The sequence below is a fragment of the Rhea pennata genome, chromosome 2 (genome assembly GCF_028389875.1).
Source record: "Rhea pennata isolate bPtePen1 chromosome 2, bPtePen1.pri, whole genome shotgun sequence".
Taxonomy (NCBI): Eukaryota; Metazoa; Chordata; class Aves; order Rheiformes; family Rheidae; genus Rhea; species Rhea pennata.
This window is the reverse complement of record NC_084664.1, coordinates 125751315-125768175: the sequence shown is the minus strand read 5'-3', so window position 1 is coordinate 125768175 and position 16861 is coordinate 125751315. Positions and strand designations below refer to the sequence as shown.

Genomic DNA, 16861 nt, shown 5'->3' with positions numbered 1-16861 from the left:
AAAGCAAACATATCCAAAACCAGACACAAAGTTTTATAAAGACACAAGCGATAGAAATGCAAGAAAGTTATCCTTTATCTACTAAACAGCAAGTTTAAAAGAGCTCATTCTCTCAAACTAATCTGAGAATGTCAGCACAAACCACATCCAAAGGGCATGAAAACAGAAAGTCCCTTAAGAAAACAGGCCTCTGAATGGAACATTAAGGGGTAAGGGAAGTTTTCCAGGGAATATCAAAGACAGCGCATAGAGCTGTTGCGGCTAGCTTGTGACTGCCTGTTATTCCAGTATCTGGATAAAAGATAATTTATGAAAAGCTCAAGTAATATTTCCTCAGGCCTGGCATGAATGTGAGGTAAAGGACTTGTGATGTTTCTCAAAAGCAAAAGATGGAAGGTTAGCCCTTTTATTAGCTTTGCTAAAGCCAAAATATTTACTGAGTTCAGTAAGGCTGCTCGTATAAAGATTGCTTACATGAGTAAACATTACAGAATTTGTACGAAGCCCAAAGACACTGGAGGCTGACAGTGGGGCAGAGAGAATTCTTGGGATCAAAATATTTCCTGTAACTTGTATTTCTTCAGTGAATGCAGATTATTGCTTAAAATGCCCAGTTAGGGACTGGGACTTAGTCCTTAAAAGGACTAATCCTTCAGAAAAGCTTAGTCTCCAATAGACACCTAAGACAAGAGACTTATGGAAACACTTAACATCCAGTAACTCCCATTTTTCCCCACAAAGAAGCACAGAATTTTTTAAAATCTAGTGTTTATTGGTCTAATGGGGAGCTGCTGACTGCAGAATTACTTAGAAAAAATTTAGCCCTAATAGCCTGATCACATAATTATCTCTTTACAGTCATAGTAAGCACTGTCCAAACATTGATTAAGTAAATGTAACCAGCTTAAATCATTTTATAGAATAGTGAAAAGTAAGCCTACTGAGTAGGTAATCTAATTGTTTATGTGAACTTCAAGGCAAAATTTTACTGAAGTATGATGGATATACAGGAAATCTGAGAAACAGAAGCTTGAGAGTATTCCTGCTTTATGTAACCAGGCACCTCAGATATTCCATAAAATTCTAAAATGTTTCTATTACAGTTAATTCTAAAATAATCTAGGAATATCACTTTCCAAGTTTCTAAATAGTTCATTTTCAGTTCTGCATGTATATGCCATTCAGATGCAGTGCAGACTTCTGCAACATAAATGAATTATTGTGCATGTATGATTCCTACATCTGCACCTCATCACTCATGTACAAGTCCTGAAATGATCTACTTCTCCAGTGCAGAGCCTTCAGAGAGCAAAACATTCTTCCCCAGTCACTTCAATTTTGCGTTCCTCCTCTGATGTGTTTATTTTCAAAAGTTCCCCTACACTTATTATTCTCTGTGAAGCTGTCATGGATATTCAGAGTACAAAACAATGGTTAGACATTGTACTGAATTACAGATTGCTACCAAAGGAGGTTTTAGAGGCAGACAACATTAGCCACTAAAAACAAACAAACAAAAACATTAAATAGGTTCAAGGACAACATATCCATTCAGGAATGCTAAGGGGAGCAAGTCAGGGATGTACACACTAAAATCCCTTATACAACAGTTGTGGATCCTGAGAATAAAAGAGGAGCAGACTGCAGAAAGCAGCCAGGTTCACGCGCTTTCTCCAAACACAAGCCCTACGGCTGCTGCTTGAGATGCACCACTGGTCTAACACAGCTAGGTATTTCCTATACCCCCTTATACCTGTTAAAATACACGCATTTTAGATGGATTGGAATACAGGAAAAGAGGTGAACAGAAATAGAAATCAATCTCTCACTGTTGCTTCAGTAAATTAACCAAAAAAAAGGCAAGATAAATCATGTCTCCTTTCCGATTCCATATGCCAACACTAGCATAACCATTCCATCTTCAGACTAAATAATTAATTTCTAGGAGCTGCTATTTCAGTTCCTGACATATATTTGAAGAGAATCTCAAAGCAGTAAGCTTGGCAGGACACAAACAGCTTTGACTATCCCAGCAAATATAGAATAAATCTGAAAGGTTCTTTTTTAGTCTTTGTATAGTAAAGCTAAATTAGTACTCTATCAGGAATTGCTGCTTAGCATGTGGTATATGATTGTTACAAATACACACACACACACTTTTCTATGTTTTTTTGTTAAGATTAGCGTGTATATATTCTTCTAAAATTCAATGGGCATAGATCAGAAAGGTAAGCAAACAGGACAACATGATGTCCGGGAAAAATAAAAACAGTAGAAAGGTAGAAGAGTAAAATCAAAAACAAATCATTACTTTCAGCACTACGTAATTCCAGTATCCAGTGGCAAATAGATACTAAATCACGATACTAGATGAAGAAATTAACTATAGTCATTGAATTTGATTTTTACTTCTTAAAATACATCAAAGATGCTTGAAATTTTTGTGTGTTTGTCTCAAAATCAAGATAAAGCGAAATATTTACACATTATTTATCATGTACTGAACTACTTTGGCTGTCAAAATAATTACCTGATACATGGCACTCACTTGTATAAACTACTACACTCTAAATAAATAGAGAATGAGTGTAAATGCAGGAAACTGAATTCACATATTTCTGTAGAGTTGACAGACAACATGTTTCATTCTGAAGAACACAGTTATTCCTAATTTTTTCAGGTCTCAACTGTATTTTGTGGAAATATGGTGCATTTTCCATGCCTCAATGAATCTCCATTGTTCAGAATATGCCTTCTTTTTTCTTTTTTTCCCCTCACACCTTCTTTATGTGTGAGATTACCCCTTTGTGGTAACCATCTTCAATAAATGGAATTCTGATCTCAGTAAAGGCAGAATTTGTAATAGTGCTAACATTAAAAATGGCTGATCAAAAAAAACAGATACTGTTATTTCATTTCTTGAGCACTGAAAAATGGATCCGATAAAGGGCATGGGTATAGCCAAACTACAATTTAAAATTTATTTATAAGGCTATGCACTCAGTAAATTACAACATAAGTAGCTTAATGGACAACTGTCTACATTAGCATTCAGGGGAATTCACATTATTATAGTTTATAATTTTTTTTTGTCATTTTAAAGCCAATTGTATCTAAAATCAACACTTGGTGCATGTAATTTCAGTTTACTGCTCTCATAAATAAGAACAGTTTAAACATAAGGAATAGACAAACATTAATTTAAATTATTTCATTAATATTTCAGCTAGATACCTAAATGTCCAAACATTTTGGATCACGCTAAGCAAACAGGATACAAAGAAGTGGCAACACAGGTTGTATTTTCAAATGCATATTTATCTCATAAAAGCCACATATTTCTCAAAGTTATTGTTCTGTATAAATGTGTGGAGTGGGACAGTGGCCATATGCTAATATTTAATGTTTCACAACCTCCTTTAGAACAAAGGTAGTACTGTGGACTTAGGTACACCATCTGCTTGCACCAAAGACTGTCCCTGCCATTTCCAAGAAAACCAATAGCTCTGAATACTAAAAATCACAGCATTCTTCTACTCCCTCCCCCCTCAAAAGAAAAGAAAAAGAAAAGAAAGCATAAAATTGCTGTTCTAGCAAACTGCAGATCTGATATATTACATCCTACTTAAATTACCTCAGGTCTAAACTTCCCTAGCTCCAATTAAATGTATTTTTCTTAACTATTGGATTCTGCTGCTTTAAAACTATTGACAAATTTCTGCTTCAGGGTGCCTGCATTTCCTTGCTGAATGATATGTTTCCACTGTATAGCTTGCATACTAGCTTCAAATACACTGGAATCCATTTGGATGAAAAGCACTAAATGAATAATAGCTATTAAAATTTCCAGACCAAAACAAAAACAAAACCCACATAAGGCAAAGTTAAAAGGATATTATCAGTTACTTAAGGTATAAAGCATAATGTCATACTATATAAAGCACGTTATAAATTATCCTAAAAGTAAACATTCCAAAAACCAGGAAACTCAGGCTTAAGGATAAAAACTTAAAGATATTCAAACATGTTGAATTATTGAAATGCAGTACAAAAGCCTCCAAAACAAATTTAACTCAGCCCTGCAGTGGCAGCATACTGTAAGCCAACAGCTATGATTAATGCATTTCAGTATTTATTTTAGGCTAACTTATATTGCAGAGATACTAATTTTCCATTTTCTTTCTTTGCATGCAACAAGTGAATACGACAGCCAATAGAAGATGAGCAGGAAAAAAAATAAATGCTATATAATTGCTAAATGTAACACTAAATAACGTTATGTTAGTTTCACAATTTACTGTGGAATAGTTATTTGGCTACGGAAAAATATAAAACATTCATCATAATTGTGAAGCTACAAGTAAAATACTGTACCATGCCTGAATGCTCACGTGCTCAGTTCTCAGTGTGAGAACCGGTCCACTGGACACAAACAAAATTCGTAATGGCTCTGTTAGATTTAAGAACTACTTAAAGCTTAAGATAATGGAGTTTCAATTCTTAAAATTAAATGTAGAAATGAAAATCTGAGAAACAAATTTCTTACACTGTGCATAGATCACCTATCTAATCTAATTGACTGAACAAAACTTTTATACGGAACAACACGAAAATGAGTAGGAGAAGACAAATTTTTGCCAAAAATTCAACCCCCAAAACGCTTGTTCATTTTAAAATTTGTTTATTGCAGACAGATAGTAGAGATAAATACCTAAGAGCAAAAAACAGTAAATCATATTTATTTTCCTTCTGGAACAACTCTCCATATTGGTTGTGTTTTATGATAAAGAACAAAACATTACAATACATTTCAGATCATTTTGTTCTTTAAAACTGGTCAAACAGGTGGGAAATATTAAAGTACTACAAATTAAACGAATAATTTTCCACTCCGGCTTCATTTCCCAAATTGAACAAGTCCAAACGAAAGAAACCATGACTTTTTCTGCTTTGGAGATGTGTATCAGCTGGTGATGCATTTCAAGCTATATTAATTTGATTAAAAAGTTTATCCTTAATAACCTGAGACATCAATCCATGTATAGCTTCTATGGTGGTCTTGCAGCTGAAAAACAAGCATAAATTCGATGTTGGCTAAACACTGAACTAAACTGTCATTGCATTTGAAGATATTCAGCTGTTTTGGAAGTTCAGGGTGCCCATAACCCCATGAATCTTCACAACTGTCCAGAAATGAAAAGTCACACACAGGAATTTAGACATTGTTGCCAATAACTTTTTGTTATTTAAAAACCAAACTGACAAGTACTGTACATACAAAGACCAATTTCAGAAAACTTTTGTCTAGCAGTTTAGGACATCCTGTGTGAACAACAAAGTGAGCTTTGTGGTCATCCGAACAAAAGGTTCCAAAAACATCCTGGGGGAATGGAGCTACAAACTGTTTTTCAATATTTAGAGTATTTCACTGTGCTCTACCTTATCTCCTTTGCCCAGCATTAGGTTAACTAGTACATGGTAACCATAGCTCCTCTGAGAAACTTACAGATGGCATTATAGACTTACAGAAGACACTATAGACCTAATCAGTTATTAGTCAAAAGATGTGTAAAACATATGTGCAAAAGAACAGCTGAAAAGATTCCTATTGATCCAGTTTTCATATGATGTGCCTGGTATATGGGGATGTAGTATCAAACTAACACATAAACATGTCTCAAAATAGGATACACCAACATGAAAGAAAACCAGCCCTGAAAGCATGAACAAGAGACAAATTACTGCTGGACAAATCCAGGATTCCTGAGCAGGGAAGGAGGCCAGCTTAGAGCACAACTTGGCTAATGCAAACGGACTCTTGGGTAACTGCTCTCAGTGATTTGTATATACACATCACAACAGAGATGTCATGTAGTCAACTAAGTAAGCTTGATGCTAACACCTTATAACTTGTGTGTGTGTGTGGGGGGGGAGGGGTCCTCCTAGAACAGGTACACCCAACTAAGACAGTTATTCATTCTTCAGCAAACTCTTAGTAACCTTATTTTTTGAGGATAGCTCTGGTATTGCTGAATCAATTGTTGACTGCACCAGCCAATGCATCAATGAATCAATGGCTGTACCAGTCTACTACTAGCTCTTCTCTTTTCTTAGGACAGGTTATTACCTGAAAAAAAACAGGCATCTGTAAAAGTGTGTGAGTAGTTCTGTAAACCAGTATTTTATGGGAGCAGATATACCCACAGATGCATGCACGTATGAAATTTAATCACTTTAGAGAAGAATGTAGCCTCCTTTGTGAGAACTGGGTGGCCTCTGTGAGTTCAGACATTGGGTACTACTGTTCTAAAAGACTTCAATTCAGTAAAAATTAATTCAGGGAAGAACAGTAACCTGTGTTACCTAGGAAGCAGAACTGGTGATGACAATAACCTCTTCCAGTTTTATAAATTAAAAATCAAGTACTAACAATGACTTAATAAAACCAGAGAAGAAAAATCTCTAGAAAACCTGCAAGAATTAGTATTGTAGGATGATCAGAGAAGATGCTACTTTATGTCTTAGAATAACTGTAAGCAGATGAGAGTAACTTGAAAATAAAATGCTGTCAATGTTTTGTGATACCAAACAGGGATCAAAATCAAAGGCAAAACCTGTTGGCAACTTCATCTTTCTAGCATCTTTAGAGCATTGCTTTTGCAAACATTTCACTAGGAGAAGAGCAAAGAGCATTTTAGGAATTGGGAGGTATCACTTACAGTGATTAGCAATAGCATTACAGAAGGCACTTGCAGCGGAGGTAACTAGTCTAAATGGATTTTAACTTCTACAAATTTCCCTTCCCTCTCCCCTCCAAAAACCCAAATTAGCTCTACTGTGTTTGTTAAAAAACTTGTAAAAGCTGTTAACTTTTCAAAACAAGGAAACAAAAAGCACAGACTTTGCTAGCACAACTCTGATTCTATTTAGAAATCCTATTTAGGAATAAAGTACATTATACTTGCATGTACTCTCCCACTGCTTAGTAACACAGAGCAGTTTCTAACTCCTGCTCTTTATATATGTGTTCAGCTGAGTTGTACTGAGCAAGAACTTCCCGCACTTGCCTAACAGACATGTAGAGTCACTTATTTAAAAATCAATTTTTTCTACAGAAGATGTCTTTTAACCTCTGCCTTCACTTTACCTATCGTTAAACTCACCACTCATCTCGTACCTCAAAAAAAAAAAAAAAAAAAAAAAATCACAACTTGGTCATTAGTGAAGTTTGTTTTGTGGTACATATTGCCAATGTGAAATAAAAATTGAATGAGTGAAAGAGATCTGTTCTACTTATCAGGATAAAAGGATGAAGAAGAGGGCCAGAAATCTCCAATCCGAAAAAGCAGAACATCTCAGATCTTAATGAACTTCTGCGATCTGTTCCATTTTACAGAACACTTCCTTACTGAATAGAACTGTATCTCATTCTGAACACACCTAAAATGCACGCAGGTGAGTCTTGTGTAGTGCTGTCTTCTTCACAGATGGATCTGAAATTGCACTAGCAAGTATTTTAGTACAGTACTTCCTGGTTTTCAGACTCCAGAATTTGCTCTATGGAATTTACCAAATATAGTATTAAGCCTAAGGTACTGTGTGACTTCTACTGGATACAATTATCCTTTGTTAACAAGATATTACTGGGAAAAACAGTGATCATATTGACCTTCTAACTAGACAGATCATTCTTAAGACTATTTATTGGGAGAGCAATGTGAAAATTAGTGAAAAGCAACCTATGTTCACTTTTATACTTCAAAGCTTGAAGAAAAAAAGCTAACTACCATCAAAGAATACTAAAGGGAAGTAAAGAATACTAAGGGAAAGTACTATGGCTTTTTTGAAATAATGCTCTACATCCAATGATAGCAAAGTTCATCAACTGATAACAGTAACTATTTGCAAATAGTGTAGCGAAACATAAAGGCCAGAATTTTTGCAAAGGAAAAGAATGTATTAAGAAATATAAAAGGGGAAGTTCTTAATTTTTAATGCAAACTAAATTGATTAGACTGCCAGGACTAGTATTTAGGACACAAATTTAGAACAATAAATTAAATTATTTCTTAAATCTGATTAACCACGTAAAATGTGCTATTTTGTAGCAATGAAACCATTTCGCATTTGACAAAAGTCATTTTTGTTTGCTTTACACTGGTGGAGCTGAACAGGAATTTTTATTTTAATATATCAACTCTAGTTTATAGTTTATTCTGGAAAAGAAATACTGAAATGTCCTTGTAGGCTTGATAAATGCAAAGCTTTCTGAATTTCTCCAAATTAAAAGATGGTATTTTACTTCAAGTCTCTATCCACAGTCTTGTTAGGTTAAAATTGGTAGGTTACAATTATATCCTTTAAATTAAGAGTTTAAATCAAAATGATAACACTTTTTAACCACGAAGAACACAGGTGCACATTATCTTACCTATCTCTTGTTGCTTTAGCAAGTTTGTCTTCCGATTTCTTATCATGAGTCTCTAAACCCAGCATGAAACTGCCCCGTCCAAGCTGAGCTTCTGACTGTTCTAATTTTTCAGACAAATCAAACACTTGGCCAGTGGTGTAGTCAGCATTCTTACAAGAAATAAAGCAATAAATATACTGAATTTTGAGCTACAAACTCATATTATTACACAAAATGAACAAATGACATCTAAAAAGAGCCTGAAAAGTCTGTAGTACTGCATATTTTAACCTGTAATTGCAGTTTAAATACCACTGAAATGGCAGGTAAGCCTAATTCATTTCTCTGAGTGCCTGAGAACAGCATCTGAACAGTTAAATACTCAAGTCCTGCTATTACTTTCTATTCAACAAGACTACAATGTTAAAAGGTATTTCAGACAAAGACAAAATTACATAGAACTCAGTAAAATATACTTAACAAGTTATCCTAACCTTCTACTTCTTAGAGGCAGACATAAGGAACATTTAGTTATTTCTAGTTAGAAAAGCAGTCCTTTATTGTTCAAGTATGATATGTAAAACTTTAATGGGGGAGCTACATTACCTACTAGTGTCCTGTTAAGCATTTTACAGTAGAGGTCTGGCCTTTAGTACAAATGAATTAAACATGCACTTAACAGCATACTATAGTACTTACAGTAAGTAAACTAGAAGAACTCAGAGTGTTCACCCAGTATTTGTTCCACAAAAGCTCAAGCAGTTTACGATCCAAAGATGATTTGAAGTAAGAGACTTCTAAAGCATAATACCTTTAAAAGCAAACATGTAAACAAAGTTAGCTTTCCATTACTGAATTACACAAAGTGATCAGTGGAGATAAATTACAGTGACAACAATTAAAGAATTATATTACACTTGATTTTGATTAGGAAATTTTTCAACAGAGTATTTTTAACCTTTATTTAATTAATCCTATTATTTCTTCATTTCTCTGGAAAATTATTTTATTTGAAATATCTACACTAAAATCCACCTGAGATTAACAAAATGCTTTAAATCTACCACTGTATCACACTTCAGTATTTTTGTGACAGAACAGAATACTTTTATTTCACATCTGGGAAGACAAATGAGGTACTAAGTCAGGTACTATTCAAAGAAGTGTGTGGCATATTCAAAATTAGAAATCCAAGTCACTTCAATGACAATATATTGGACTTACTCAAACAGATATGTGCGTGTACAAAGTCAATAATTAGAACCTGAAAAAAAAAATCAAACACTAGGAAACACGATAAAGTTCAGTTCTCTAAGTGCTGGAAAAATCTTAAGATCTCTGAAGTAGATCTTAAGGTGGATTTAGTCTTAACAGTTTGCATTAGGTATTAAATAACAATTGAAAGAAGTTTGACTAAGATTACTTAAACTGTTATTATGAAGCAATTACTAGTCATTGGCATTGCCTGACAGACAGGATCATCATTCGATAATGATTCTAATATTTAAATTGTAAGTCAGACCATCATAGCAGTGAAAGGACACCACCACTCTACTCTTTTGCATTACCAATAATTCTTTAACTTGACAAAATTCTAGTTTCACTTCCATCTCTTCTCCTAACTGCCTTTTCTAGAAAAGCCTGGAAAATATTTTCTATAAAGTTTGGATGAAAATAAATGACTTCTAACAGAAGCCAGCTTATGGAAGCCAGTTTACTGAGATGGACATTATCATAATTATTAAGCACTCTGACAAAAACCCACCTCTAAAAAAAAAAAAAGAAAGAAAAGGCAAAAGGTGTCCTCCTCTGAAGCATGTAAGTGTGGATTTATGTGCAATGGCAGGCTTGTAAAAAATTCTGAAATGATAGGAATATTAGAGTTCTATAAGGATTTCTGTCCAGCCACTGTCCTGGATTTTCCCAAATTGGTTTGGAAAACCAATTACCAATTGAAATTTTTAATTTCTTCATCTCTTCAGGATCAGACTTTGCATACAACCCTGCTTGCACTGAAGAACAAATCTCCAAGCACCAAAAAAACATGAAAACCCTAGACAAAGAATTATTATTAAGTAATATATAAGTACAGTCTACACGATATACTGGCATCAGTTAGATCTTCAAGTATTATTATGCACACAGCTGCTTAAGCTGCAGTGTTTGTCAAACATCTGAAGGTAGAATTGAAAGTAGGCTTTGTTACTGAAAGAAGCAGTCCCATTTTTCTTTGGCTGTCCTTTCAAACACTACGTCTCTACCATCTGTCCCTACTTTCCACTCCACCTTAGCTGCATCAGCAAGAACACGTGAGCTGCCATAAGGCTGGACAGGAGAGAAAAAGCTGTAATTCGTCCTGCTAATGATGTTATTCTTGAAGCAGCTCCTCCTTGTAATCCGCCAAGGACTGAAACAATCTTAATATCATTGAAAAACTGCACAGGCACATGACTGTGATGCAGGAAAAGCAGAATGCACTGCACTTGCTGCTACTCAGAAGACCAGCCAGATCTCAGTCTCTAGCCTTGCTGCATCTGACTCTCTGCCCTAAGAAAGCACCACTACTCAAAGGTGTTCAAAAACTAACTGCGCTAAATCTTTTACCCACGTTCACCTTCATCATTAAAGCAGTTCTCCCTTAAAATACTTTCTGACAAATGACAGTAAAGTAACACTTTTCTGCAAAGCCAAGTGCTAAAGCAACAAATAACGTTAGGATGTGAGACACTCCAAGAAATACACTTGTCCATGCTGAAATACTATGCTAAACACAAAAGAATGAGAACTTGTACTAAAGATAGTATTTTAAAAGTTACTTACTGTTTACAGTGTACACCAAAGTCTTCTATTTTATTAAGTGGAATAGTCTGGTATTCTGATGGACCTTCATCTGGAGGTTTATAGCCCTAAAAAATTACATAAAGAGCAAAAATGACACAGTAAGTTTGGAATCTTTAAATGCCTAAGTCATTTGAAAGCTCTTTACACAAAATTAATGAGAGAATTATTTTCTAAAGGAAAATTAAATTTTGCTTAGTAGTCTGGAATTTGGAATTTTCTTGGATTGCAGATTTATATTTGGCTTTACTAACAGTCATTACACTTACAGACTTTCCAAAAAGCATGCTGAAAGCAAATTAGTGATCACTATTCAGTTTTTTAAAATAGGTAAGATGAAAAGTTATGATTAGATCATCTCTCAGATCAAGGAATGAAAGAGCATAGAGATAAGACTATCTACTCTTGGAAGAGGTTTGAATCTTCTTTTGGAAGAAGACAGAAAGCATCAAAAAAGAGGAAACTAACGAGCCTTGAATATGCCCTGTGAAAACCTTCAGTCAAATACTTTGGTCATTAGTTTAGCCAAGTTGGTGCCCCTCATAACACAGAATTGGCAAAAATGCCCACAAACTACTACAAGGACTCCCTAAAAATATCCTAATGTGTATGTTCTAAAGAGGGTTTGCTTTTCCAGTTCAAGATTCTTCTTCCTGAACAAGATCTTGAAAGTATTTATAAGATGGTTTTCCCAAAGCAGTCAATATTCTTTTGAATCAGAAACCGTTCTAAGAAGATCTGTTGTGTATTTGCGAAACAAAACAATGTTTGAATGCATTTGGGAACCTTTCACAAACATTTTTGTTAATTAGTTTTACTTGGATGTCAGACTGAAATTCTTGATGAGTCAGTAACTGTAACCTGAAAGATGCACATGAACTTTATTTGATGCAAACTGAATTACCTATTTATATTTCTATCAGAAATGTAATCATTTGGATATTTGCATGAGTCCACAGTTTTTAGCCTAGGTCTTCCATATTGCTTAATTCTCCATTTTTATTTTTTGTATGTTATTTACGTAAAAAGTTCACATTTATTTATTTGAAAGAGTTAAGTAGGAAATTTAAATCTTACCTTTCTCAAATGAAAAACAGATTACAACATATAAAACATGTAATTGAACTTAGTTTTAGGTCTAAAAAACAATAAGGAAAGATTAACATGAACGTATTTTCATGAACGTCACATAGAACTGTATCCATTAAAAGCTGCTATATCGAGTTCCTATAATTTTAGGCTAGCTGCAATATCTAGACAGTCTATTTGATTTAATACTGTCAAAAATCTATGCAAAATAAACAAGAAGTCAACCTTTCTAAATGCAATCAATATGCAAAGACACATGATAATCTGTATGTCAGCATGTCTTTCTTTTACAATGAACAATGACATACAGTATAGCAAAGCAGGTCAAATTGTCAAATGATCAAACTGCAGTGACCATGGTGATAGGAACTAATCGATTACTTAAAGATAGTTTAGTGATCTTGCACCAGATAATTTTAACTAGTTAACTATTTACCTTAGGATATGTCCTAAATGCTCCAAGATTTACTTTTCCAGCTGATATTGTTCTTGTTGGATCGATCTGTAAAAATACAGGTAATGTTTGTTATATAGATACTTTGTGAATTTTTACAGGAATAAATTAGCTTTATTGTAATTGAATTTCAGAAACCTAATTAGTGCACAACGTCATAACAGTACTTTTTCAATTGTCATCTTTTGGTGTGAGATTTTTTGTTAAAAGTTGGGAACATTGAGGCTTAAACTCATTGGTTTCAAACTTCCTATGGTTTATAATTTATTTCCCCTATTTCCCAAACACTTTAAATAAATTGCACTCAGAGCAATCAACGAACCATAATAAAAATCTGCATTTCTCTCATATCTAGTGTTCATGAAAATATGCAATCTACTGTATTTTGATACTAGAGATAGAAAACTAATGTAGGACTCTCCTCGATAACACGTTTACTGTTTCATTTTAAATGTTAAAAAAAACAAAAACACAACACATACGGAAAATGTTATGAATCCATGAAATTACATCATAACACAGGAGAACATACATGGCAGAAATACTTCCTATGATTCATTTATCCTTTCCTAATGTAATTTTATGATGAGTTATGCTCCTTCTCTCTGACTAATTTCAGACTTCTTTTCTTCCTTTGTTATGTTCTTCAGTAGCAATGGTTACACAAACAGTTTTTAAAATAAGGTTTACTTTTGATTTAAAATGTGATCTGAAGCCTGGAAGATATGGAAAGTCCCAAAGAGTTTTTCATGGGATTTTTTTCTTTCGAAGATAGGTTTCCTAACATCTTCTCATACTATGCCAATGATTGCATTTAGAATGCATTTTTATATTGGCTTGGCTCTATTATACAGAAAAGATAACTAAGAGAACAAAAAACCCCAGCATTTTTCATCTATTGCAGAATGCTGAATGTGGACTGCTCAGTACATTTTTCTGAAAAAATATCAAGCAGAAATTTAAGTTAAGAGTATCATACACATTTAAGCAGAAATGCAACATCTTGACCAATGCAGTGAAACTGGCCTTTGTGAACAAATGCTAGTTCTGAACAGTGTGTGGCCAAAAAAGCAGTTTTGCTTTTTCATCCATTTAAGATTTAAAGCTAACACATCCATCATGCAGCATACACGCTACCAAAACATTAACTACCAGAAATCTGAAAATAATTCCCTCCTCAACATAACTTGCTACCCAGTTTTACCAGCTTATTGAGTAATTAAATTAACTGTCAGCCAGTACTTACAACCACTGCTACAAAGGGTTCTTGAAATTGCTGATTAAGCATCTGAGTACTGACATCGATACCAGAAAGCCAACAACCATAGCCAGGGTGACTGTGATACCAGCCAATGGCATTTTCTAGACGGCCAACCTAATAGGAGTGAAGAAAAAGAAATACATCGTGTTAAAATACCTCCATCCTGTAAGTAATAGCTGCCCTCTATTGGGCCTTCCAGTGTACTACAACATGGTAAGAGGATTAAAAAAAATACATAAATAGCTTAAGTACTAAACGTACAACTTATCTTGAAAAATTATTTTCTAGAAACTATATATCTGTATCAGCACTCTCTGTTATAGTTACTACCATAAAACAAAGAAATTCATCTCTAAGGTGCCATTTTTCCAATGATAATGGAACTACAGAACAAATTCCTCATAGTGAGATGACAGGCAAGCTAGGACTTTTCAGCATGTAAGAAAAATTTCTTTTACACATAAGTATAAAAATCTCCTATCCTGTAGTGCATGTCCATAGTAAATAATGAACTTTCATTCTCTACAGTAACACACTTCAGAAGCATACTGTGTGTTCATTGGTAGTTTTAAAAATAACAACTTAAGATGCATACTTTCAGACACCAAAATGATAAGAGTTCATTGTAAAGGAATGCTATGAAGGCCAAAAGTTAAACTGCCTTTTTTTGGGGGGGGGAGGGGATTAGAAAAAATACCAATATAAGTTTCCAACCAATGCCCTTTATCTACAAACTGTAGAAGAGAGAGAAAAAAAAATACAGAACAAACAACTGTTACATCTAGATTTATTGTGATCCTTATGCAGAAATCTATTATTGGCTGCTGAATATTAGGTCAAATGAATTTATGGCGTGACCTTATCTACACCTATCTATCTATCTAGCTATATTTGTATAAAAAAAAAATCAGAGGTTGGTATGTTTTAAGATTCATGTTTAGTCTTTCTGACATTATGATTCAATCTAATTAGCATTAATTTAAAAATCTTTAATTCTATATAAAGTACTAACAGAAGCATAACACTATAAAATAACCAAAATACTGGCCTCTTATCTGCGGAGAACAGAGAAGATATCCTTAGTTTTTATAGATTTAAAATACTTCAGGATACTTCAGGATTAAAGAAAAACCAAAGGGTATAGCAGGCCTACAACTATTTGAGCTCGGACTGTTAGAATGATTTATAGGACTCATATTCAGCCAGGAGTGCCCAGCACTGTCAGTAGATAATCTGATGTGCTGTGCTGATTTCTAGATCAGCAACAGAGCAGACTCCCACTGCTGTTACTCTTCTGCATGTGACAATTTTACTGCACACACAAACTTAACATGACATTGATCTTTGAGATCATGGTGAGAAAGAGGGGATAGGCATTTCACAGTAATTAATCTTATCTTGAGTCAGTCTGTTTAACATTTCTTAACTATAAACCTGGATAATTAATCAGCACTGACAATTATTTATTCACTGATATTTTTCTTCATAAACATGTTTCCTTTTTTTATTATGTAAAACAACAGAGTGACTGTATAACTGTGAATGTATGTATTTCAACTGTACATATTTTGACTTTAGAAGGCAAGAAAGTAAGAGTAAGTGCCACTCTCCTGTTGTTAAAGTAGTATGTGGCTTTGACATGCAAATAATTTAAATTTAATTTTGTATATTGCTTTTAGGAATACATATTGTATCAGTCACACTCCCTCCTTACTCCATTCATAGGCCACAGCTGTCCAGACAAACACTTCCTGAGTGATGAAAATCAAGAGGAAGAAAAACACACTCAAGTACCTCACAGCCTATTCTGAGACACAAAAATAAATGTGAAAAGTCCACCACGAGGACTGGGCTCCTTGCATCCCATAGTTTTCTGAACCATGTTTGGGCAGAAAAACATAACTGGACAACAACCTTATCACACGGGGGACAGGGGGCCTACAAAACCCAGAGGATCAGAGTATTTTAACGCACGATTAGCCTACCACAGGATCTGAGACTAGCTGATAGAGGAGGCACCGCTGCTTTTTACCTGCTTTGCGTTCTCGATGTAGGCGGCCATGTACTCATAGGCGGCCGCCTGGGCGTTGACACGGGTCTCCGTGCCCTCCACGGGCAGGGCGAAGCTGTCCATGATGATCATGGTTTCCCCGTCCACCTTGCCCAGCATGAGCCCCATCACCTCCAGGTTGCCGCCCGACCTGGCATGCATCACCATCTTCAGCAGCGCCAGCGCCGAGATCTTGCAGTACTTGAAGTAATGGTGGCTGCAAGAGAGAGGCCGCGGCGGCGCTCAGGGCCCGGCCCCGGCCCCGGCCCCCGCCTCGCCCCGGGCCCGGGCCTTGCCGCCCGCCCCGCCGCCCCGCTCTCACTCTTTGGTCCAGGGCTTGGCCGCCAGGATCTCCTGCTGCTGCTTGCGGTCGTACTTGTAGATCTCGTCGATGCTCTGCGCCTCCTGCATGTTGTTGGCCAGCTCCCACGTCTTCTGCGCCATCCCGCTCCCGGAGGCGCCGCCGCCTCCCGCCGCCGCCGCCATGACCCCGCACCGCCCCCCACCGCGGGGCCCGCCCCCTCCTTCGCCGCAACCAACAGACCGTCGAGGAAGGGGGGGGGGAGTGGGGCAGAAAGGTGGTACGGTCCGCGCAGGCGCGGTGCGCCGTGGCACGGCGCCCCCCCCCCCCGGGGGGCAGTGGCGGCGCGCCCCGGTCAATAAAACCTTTTAGTGAAAAGATCGCTGATCCCGTGGGCTTTATTTATTTATTTATTTAAAGTGCGGTCACAGGCTGGCAAGGGCGTTCTGGGATTAAAA

The 16861-nt window shown here is 35.8% G+C and overlaps 1 protein-coding gene across 2 annotated transcripts; it reads right to left on the bottom strand.

The window, feature by feature from the left end:
* Positions 1–4723: 4723 nt before the first annotated feature.
* COPS5 (COP9 signalosome subunit 5) lies at positions 4724–16605 on the bottom strand. Of its 2 annotated transcripts, XM_062568191.1 has the most exons (8): positions 16425–16605; positions 16085–16319; positions 14038–14166; positions 12774–12839; positions 11231–11316; positions 9110–9221; positions 8432–8580; positions 4724–5065 (listed from the first exon to the last, which is right to left on the bottom strand). In XM_062568191.1, exons 1-8 carry the CDS (start codon positions 16586–16588, stop codon positions 4981–4983), a joined length of 1026 nt encoding a protein of 341 aa, XP_062424175.1. In that variant the 5' UTR covers positions 16589–16605; the 3' UTR covers positions 4724–4980. The 2 variants fall into 2 exon arrangements, with proteins under 2 accessions (XP_062424175.1, XP_062424176.1); XM_062568192.1 differs by lacking the exon at positions 14038–14166.
* Between the last annotated feature and the right edge of the window lie 256 nt (positions 16606–16861).

What these genes read in the sequence shown, in the direction of transcription:
- COPS5 (XM_062568191.1), bottom strand. Translation starts at nt 16,588, where the DNA reads ATGGCGGCGGCGGCGGGAGGCGGCGGCGCCTCCGGGAGCGGGATGGCG. An exon ending in AACCCTTTGTAGCAGTGGTT is followed by an intron (nt 12,840 to 14,037) that starts GTAAGTACTGGC and finishes GTATTTTTACAG; the next exon opens with ATCGATCCAACAAGAACAAT. An exon ending in GCTAAAGCAACAAGAGATAG is followed by an intron (nt 5,066 to 8,431) that starts GTAAGATAATGT and finishes CTTGTTTTTCAG; the next exon opens with CTGCAAGACCACCATAGAAG.